General features: G+C 40.3%; 2 protein-coding genes across 2 annotated transcripts in view; one reads left to right on the plus strand and one right to left on the minus strand.

Annotated features, from left to right (window-relative positions):
• The window catches only part of LOC18013765 (DNA mismatch repair protein MSH7), a 6,246-nt gene extending 358 nt beyond the window's left edge, over positions 1-5,888 (plus strand). The window contains exons 2-18 of the mRNA XM_006418678.2: positions 3-331; positions 506-1,037; positions 1,126-1,221; positions 1,302-1,357; positions 1,572-1,638; positions 1,756-1,851; positions 2,335-2,466; positions 2,569-2,602; positions 2,697-2,744; positions 2,924-3,123; positions 3,208-3,334; positions 3,427-3,704; positions 3,850-4,044; positions 4,308-4,724; positions 4,807-4,903; positions 4,997-5,124; positions 5,225-5,888. Coding sequence (XP_006418741.2) covers positions 3-331; positions 506-1,037; positions 1,126-1,221; positions 1,302-1,357; positions 1,572-1,638; positions 1,756-1,851; positions 2,335-2,466; positions 2,569-2,602; positions 2,697-2,744; positions 2,924-3,123; positions 3,208-3,334; positions 3,427-3,704; positions 3,850-4,044; positions 4,308-4,724; positions 4,807-4,903; positions 4,997-5,124; positions 5,225-5,731 — 3,339 coding nt within the window. The 3' untranslated portion in view covers positions 5,732-5,888. The remainder of the gene's footprint in view (positions 1-2; positions 332-505; positions 1,038-1,125; positions 1,222-1,301; positions 1,358-1,571; positions 1,639-1,755; positions 1,852-2,334; positions 2,467-2,568; positions 2,603-2,696; positions 2,745-2,923; positions 3,124-3,207; positions 3,335-3,426; positions 3,705-3,849; positions 4,045-4,307; positions 4,725-4,806; positions 4,904-4,996; positions 5,125-5,224) is intronic.
• Positions 5,889-5,945: 57 nt separating this feature from the next.
• LOC18013766 (trihelix transcription factor ASIL2) lies at positions 5,946-7,352 on the minus strand. Its single transcript, XM_006418679.2, has one exon. It carries the CDS (start codon positions 7,136-7,138, stop codon positions 6,128-6,130), a length of 1,011 nt encoding a protein of 336 aa, XP_006418742.1. The 5' UTR covers positions 7,139-7,352; the 3' UTR covers positions 5,946-6,127.
• Positions 7,353-7,986: the final 634 nt, after the last annotated feature.

Consider the following 7,986-nt stretch of genomic DNA (forward strand, 5'->3'; position numbering starts at 1 on the left):
AGAGATCGATTTTGTCTTTCTTTCAGAAACCCTCGCCGACGACTCAGGGTTTGGTTTCGGGCGATGCTACAAGCGGCGGAGGAGGTTTACGGTCTACTGTGAAGGAAGAAGATGTAAACGGCGACGATTCGGTACGCTCTGTGGAACGAAATGTATCGAAATCTGTGGATGAGGTCAGAGGAACTGATACTCCGCCGGAGAAGGTTCCGCGTCGTGTCCTGCCGTCCAGCTTCAAGACGGCTGAATCCGCCGGAGGTGGTGCTTCGTCGCTGTTCTCCAATATCATGCATAAGTTTGTAAAAGTCGATGACCGAGAATGTTCTGCAGAGAGGTACTATCTCCGTTTCTCTTGATTTTGAAGTTATTAGCTGGACTAAGTAATCATTAGGTCTAGATAATTGTATGGAAGATTGTTTATGTTTCCTTAGGAGAAGAAGAGTAATGTAATGTTGCTCACGGTGGAGATTCTGATTACTGTTTTGTACCATTTTTTGGTAACTTTCAGGAGCCGAGAACATGTCGTTCCGCTTCATGATGATTCGTCCGTGTGTACGAGAGCTGATAATGTATTTCCTCAATGTCATTCCAATAATGGTCAGCCTCAAGAAAGAGACCATGCTTTCAGTGTCAGTGGGACAGTTGGTCTAAGATCAGTAGAAGATGAAGGAGTAGATAACGATGTTCTTGGCCCAGAAACACCAGGGATGCGTCCAAGTGTTCCTCGTTTGAAGCGAGTTCTGGAGGATGGAATGGCTATCAAGGAGAATAAGGTCACTGCATTAGATTCTAACAAAAGGCTGAAAATGCTTCAGGATCCGGTTTGTGGAGACAAGAAAGAAGTAAACGAAGGAACCAAATTTGAATGGCTTGAGCCTTCTCGGATCAGGGATGCCAATAGAAGACGGCCTGATGATCCCCTTTATGATAGGAAGACCCTATACATACCACCTGATGTTTTCAAAAAAATGTCTGCGTCGCAGAAGCAATATTGGGGTGTCAAGAGTGAATATATGGATGTTGTGCTTTTCTTTAAAGTGGTTAGTGAATATCAATTAAGTGTTCGATCTTTTTCCTCATTGCGACTGGTTCATTTACATCTATCTCCCTATGTTATGTTCTTCTCAGGGAAAATTTTATGAGCTGTATGAGCTAGATGCAGAAGTAGGTCACAAGGAGCTTGATTGGAAGATGACCTTGAGCGGTGTGGGAAAATGCAGACAGGTAAATTAGTTGAAACAACTGGGCCTGCTTGACTAATTACATTTACTAAGTCTATAGATTTAACGTTCCTTTTTTATTAGGTCGGTATCTCTGAAAGCGGGATAGATGATGCAGTGCAAAAGCTATTAGCTCGTGGGTAAGGGAACTATCATACTTTTTGGATATTCCTTTGCTAGTTAACTAAAGTGACAGTTACCGATTATTGCGTTTACTTATATGTGGTACACTTATTTTTCTTTCATGGAGGGTTTCAAGCCTTGTGTTGAAACTGTATTAGGAACTAACAGGCATAGTCATATGTTTTCCTTCCACGACTTTTGTATTGACACATTTTTTGTTTCTTTTGGAAGATATAAAGTTGGACGAATCGAGCAGCTAGAAACATCTGACCAAGCAAAAGCCAGAGGTTCAAATTCTGTAAGTTGTCTTGGGAACAGGTCAAGGAGGGTGCAGTCTGTTCTTGATAATTTCTTTTTCTACTATACTAGTTTCATGCTGTAGTTAAATCAGTGGCTGTTCTGGTCTGGTTATCAGATAATTCCGAGGAAGCTAGTTCAAGTATTAACTCCATCAACAGCAAGCGAGGGTAACATCGGTCCTGATGCTGTCCATCTTCTTGCCATAAAAGAGGTTTGTTATTTGTCTTATCAAGTGAAATCCAATCAAGTCCTTGATACTCACTCTTCTTTAACAATCTTGCTTCCAGTAGTAAGGATTTTGGAATTAAAATATCAAGATTTGCTGTTTTTGTTTTATTTGCAAGAGAATTGAAAGAAGTTTTAGTTGAAGTGCAGACTAAAGCTCTGTTTAAGATTCTCTGAAAAATTAGTCTATGTAACTGGATCTACTTTTTTACAATGATATAGCGTCCAATTTCATGTCAAGGGTATCAGTACTTGTTACTGCATTTCTTCTTTTTATAATGACCATTGGTTGTGTTATGTTTGTCTTGCTTGCTGGATAGAATGATAGCTAATTAAACCCCTACATTAGTCATGATAAAGTTAATGCAAAGCATTGATTTTGGATAATTGTTTAGAAGTAGCTCAGGAATTGGCTTTGGTTTCAGTGTATATGAATTGATGTCAATTTTGCTTCTGAATTTTGACTTAGGTCAAAACGGAGCTAGAAAAGTGTTCAAATGTGTATGGATTTGCTTTCGTTGACTGTGCTGCCTTGAGGTTTTGGGTCGGGTCCATCAGTGATGATGCCTCATGTGCTGCTCTTGGAGCTTTATTGATGCAGGTATGGAAGTGTGTTGTGTATCGTCTGCTCTGAGGCTTTGAGCGCGTATTTTTGGTTTGCAGGAATAAGTTCTGAATCACCTTTTGGTATTTTTTTTCCCAGGTTTCTCCGAAGGAAGTGGTATATGAAAGTAAACGTAAACTGCTTATACACCCAGTTGTTTTGTCAAACAGAATTTATGGTAGATGAGACTGCTTAAGATTAAGTGCGTAAACGTTGAAATATTGCAGGGCTATCAAGAGAAGCGCAAAAGGCTTTAAGGAAATATACATTGACAGGTACCATTTCAGTAGGCGACATAACTGAAGTTTCGGAAAATTTGCTCTTACAAGATCATCATGTTAGGCTAGATGTGCAGATACGTGCATGAAAATTTGTGTACCTTTAGCTGCTCACCTAATGATAGATCTCTTAAACATTTCTAATGTAGATTATCTCGGTCTTTGTTTTTTTATAGGTTCTACGGCGGTACAGTTGTCTCCACTTCCACAAGTAATGGGGGATACAGATGCTTGTGGAGTGAGAAAAGTGATAGAATCCAACGGATACTTTAGAGGTTCTTCTGAATCCTGGAACTCTGCTGTTGATGCTCTAGCTGAATGTGACATTGCCCTTAGTGCCCTTGGGGAACTAATCAATCATCTGTCTAGGCTAAAGGTCGGTTGGCTTGGTTAATTTTTCGTTTTTCACAAGTTAAGCAATGGGAAATCTTCATAACTCACTGGTTCAATCTACCTGCAGCTAGAAGATGTACTTAAGAATGGGGATATTTATCCATATCAAGTTTACAGGGGTTGTCTCAGGATTGATGGCCAGACGATGGTAAATCTTGAAATATTCAACAATAGCTGTGACGGTGGTCCTTCAGGCAAGTGCATGTTATGTTATTTTTTATAGCTTCAAATAGAGGGTAGACAGAAGTGGTGGATATTCATATTCTAATTTTTGTTTGCTCTGCAGGGACCTTGTACAAATATCTTGATAACTGTGTTAGTCCCACTGGTAAGCGGCTCTTAAGGAATTGGATCTGCCATCCACTGAAAGATGTAGGGAGCATTAATAAAAGACTCGATGTAGTTGAGGAATTCACGGCAAACTCAGAAATTATGCAAATCACTGGCCAGTATCTCCATAAACTTCCAGACTTGGAAAGACTGCTCGGACGCATCAAGTCTAGCGTTCAATCATCAGCCTCTGTTTTGCCTGCTCTCCTTGGGAAAAAAATGCTGAAACAACGAGTAAGTTCCAAACACGCATTTCTGAATGATGCCTTCCATGATTTGTATAGGGCTTAAACATTACGGGTCTAGCTAACAATTGCTCTCCCTCTTTTGCAATATGTCTGGTTACCCATTACTCGTCTTCAAACTTATTGCATTGCAGGTCAAAGCATTTGGGCAAATTGTGAAAGGGTTCAGAAGTGGAATTGATCTTCTGTTGGCTCTACAGAAGGAATCAAATATGATGAAATTGCTTTGTAAGCTATGTAAACTTCCTATAATAGTCGGAAAAAGCGGGCTAGAGTTATTCCTATCTCAATTTGAAGCAGCCATTGATAGCGACTTTCCAAATTATCAGGTGCCCATCTATCTTGCAAACTCATACTTTTGGCAACAAAATTTCTGTCACTGCTCAAAGACATGTTCTCATGCTCAAAAGCTAGCCTTTTATCGGTAGTTTGTTTATACTGTTGATGTCATTTGCATATGTTAGATCTCAACTCACCCCACCAGGGATATTACAGGAGTTTGCTTTTTAATCCTGAAAGCTTTTAGTATACGAATTTGGTTTTGTATATGGTTTGATATGTATCTAACTGTAACTTTTCAATCTTGTACCAGAACCAAGATGTGACAGGGGAGAATGCGGAAACGCTCACAATACTTATTGAACTATTTATCGAAAGAGCCAGCGAATGGTCTGAAGTCATTCACACCATAAGCTGCCTCGATGTCCTGAGATCTTTCGCAATCGCTGCAAGTCTATCTGCTGGAAGCATGGCCAGGCCTGTTGTTTTTCCCGAATCGAAAAACACAATTCAGAATCAGGAAACAAATGGGCCAATACTTAAAATCCAAGGACTATGGCATCCATTTGCAGTTGCAGCCGATGGTCAATTGCCTGTTCCAAATGATTTACTCCTTGGCGAGGCTAAAAGCAGCAGCGTACATCCTCGGTCGTTGCTACTCACAGGACCAAACATGGGTGGAAAATCAACTCTTCTTCGTGCCACATGTCTTGCCGTTATCTTTGCCCAGGTTTGTACACACTCGTTACATAAATCACTGCTTTAAGCAACCATTTTCTTGGATATAACAACAATTTTTTTTTTTTTGTCAGCTTGGTTGTTATGTGCCTTGTGAGACTTGTGAACTCTCCCTCGTAGATACAATCTTTACAAGACTTGGCGCATCTGATCGAATCATGACAGGAGAGAGTACGTTTTTTCTTTCTATAATTACTTGATCCTCCTCAAACAAATACTAGTTATGCGGATTTTGTCTGATGACCGGTTCGTTTTTTTTGGTAGGTACTTTCTTGGTAGAATGCACAGAGACAGCGTCAGTTCTTCAGAATGCAACTCAGGATTCATTAGTAATCCTTGACGAACTTGGCAGAGGAACTAGTACTTTCGATGGATACGCCATTGCATATTCCGTAACACCTCCTCTTCTCTTCTCCAGGAGAAGTTCTCCTTGAATTTTGTACTCTTCTGATCAACAATTTCAGTTTGCTAAAACTTATGGATTTGAATCAGGTTTTTCGTCACCTAGTAGAGAGAGTCCAGTGCCGGATGCTCTTTGCAACGCATTACCACCCACTCACCAAGGAATTCTCGTCTCACCCACGTGTCACCTTGAAACACATGGCTTGCGCATTCAGATCAAGATCATCTGGTCAAGAACCGCGTCGCTGTGACCAAGACTTGGTTTTCTTGTACCGTTTAGCTGATGGAGCTTGTCCTGAGAGCTACGGACTTCAAGTGGCTCTCATGGCTGGAATACCAAACCAAGTGGTTGAGACAGCATCGGTCGCGGCTCAAGCCATGAAGAGATCGATTGGTGAAAACTTCAAGTCAAGTGAGCTAAGGTCTGAGTTCTCAAGTCTGCACGAAGAATGGCTCAAGACATTGGTGGGTATCTCTCAAGTCATCCACAGCGATAAAGCCGTATTCGAGGAAGAAGATGTCTACGACACTTTGTTTTGCTTATGGCATGAGCTCAGATCCTCTTGCAGTGTTGCCCAAGTAAAGGCCATTACATAAGACAACATAATTGCCGTTTTTTTTGCTTCTCCGAATGTTTGGTATCGGTCAACTCGAGAATGGTTATACCGGTTATCTGAGCGTGTAAACCGGACAGAATCCATCGAACTGATGCTCTATTCAAAGCATGTGTTCATCAGATTGCTTAATTCTCTTGCAAATGTCTTCAAATTTCTTTCAAAAGAAACATACAAATACAGAGATTCTGATTGGATAAGCTCAATAGAAATACTCATTCATAAAGGCATCTTCTTAACAAGGAAATATAATAATGCACTGATTTGAGGGAAATTGTCTTTAGCCTATATAACTAAAACTTGTAACCATCAAAACACGAGTTACAGAACTTTTTGTCGAACCTAAAACAGACAAACCTAGTAAATCATTTATCTATCATTATTCATCACTAAGATTCACATCAGAATCATTCGCCATTTCCTCATCTTCACTCACATCATCATCTGCAAGATTCTCTTCCTCTTCACGTAGCCTAGCAATCTCACTCTGAGCTCTCTCAACAATCTGTTTCTTCTGCAACTCCAAATCTTTCTGAAAATCAGCTCTCATCTTCTCCAACTCCTTCATCTGCTCTTTCTTACTCTTCTCCATCTTCTCATAAACCTTCCCAAACCTCTCAACTGAATCAGCCAACAGCTTATAAGAAGCCGCATCATTCATCTTCTTCTTCCTCTCGTAATCAACCTCACGATCACTATCATCATTATCATCATCATCATCGTCTTCTGAATCACCAGGACTATCCATCATCTCATCAAACCCATTAGATTTATCCAAGTAAACCTTAGTGTTCATAAACACAAACTCTCCTGAATCAACACCACAAGCCAAACCTGACTCTGATTTAGGAGAAGAGCCAAGCAACATATCCATCTTATTGAAAAACGACCACTTGCTCGAACCCAATCCAGATTTCTCAACTTTGGTCTTCTCTTTCCTATACTTCCTCTTCAGATTATCAACCATTCTCCGACACTGCGTCTCCGTCTTCTCCGACCTCAGCTCCTCGCTCACTTTCTCCGAGACTTCGTTCCAATCTTCGTTTCTCAAACTCCTCCGATTCAATTGCAAGAACCGATCACCCCAAACTTCAAGCAACACAAACGCCTCTTGCTCTCTCCAATCGTAAGCGACTTTCGAATCGCTGCTTGGACCACCAGCGAACTCGTAACCGGAAACCGGTTTGTTCGGTTTCTGCCTCTTCTGAAACCGGTGACTGTACTCACCTTCATCTTCTTCCTGCTCGATTTCGTCGTCTTCCTGGTCGTCTTCCTCTTCGTGGTAATACGCGTGGCGTTTGGAAATTGGTCGCGTATACATTGGATGGTTTTGGCGATTCAGAGAGTAAAACTTCTTTGGGTATCCGGTTTCGTCTTCGCTATCACCCATCTTCGAGCGAAACCAGAAGAAGACGAAGAGAGAGAAAAGAGAGATCTAGGGTTTCGAACTAGAAAGAAAGGTACCTGATTTTGCCACAAACAGAGAAAGATCTTCGAGGGTTTTTAGCTTGAGGAGTGAGAATGAGAAGAAATTGAGGTTAGCAATGGCCGTCTAGGGTTAGGGATCTGCATATTTTAGCCGGGTCGGAGGAGAAGCTACCACCACCGGTGAAACATGCTTGAGCCAACGACGGAGTTTTGTCGCGGCGTTTTTTGGGTCTAATTGGGCCGATTCCAGAATTTTGGACAGAACTAATGGGCCAAAAAGGCCTATGTGATATTTATTTTTAACCGATAGTCCGAGTGTTCTCAACTAAACTAACGATCATCAAAACACATGTGCAAAGATTACACTTTTCCGAAGAAAACTTATTTTTGTTTTATTCAAATAAATAGTGTAAGATGCTTTTTATTTAATTGTTCTTACAAATCATTTATTGTTGTTTGGACCATTAAAAAAAAAAGAGGGACATATCAGGTAAATGAAATAAGTATGTGCATTTAATATTAACATCAATTTAAGTGAAACATGAAAACAGAAAGCAATCTTTTTTTCAAAATATAAACTAGAACCTAATATATTCCGAAACATTTATTTATATATCTTAAGTAACACATCCAAAACACAACATCAACCGAATAAACAAACACTTTCATGGTTTCAGGAAGATCAAATGCTCCAGCAGATGTGTTTAGCTAAAGATCAAATCAACAAGAATGTCAATTTTACTTCTCTTTATCTTTGTCTTGTATGTATAAGTTATAACTAGTTCTCTTCAATAGAACCGTCTCAAACTA

This window comes from Eutrema salsugineum, unplaced genomic scaffold (assembly GCF_000478725.1).
Source record: "Eutrema salsugineum unplaced genomic scaffold, Eutsalg1_0 scaffold_4, whole genome shotgun sequence".
Classification (NCBI taxonomy): Eukaryota; Viridiplantae; Streptophyta; class Magnoliopsida; order Brassicales; family Brassicaceae; genus Eutrema; species Eutrema salsugineum.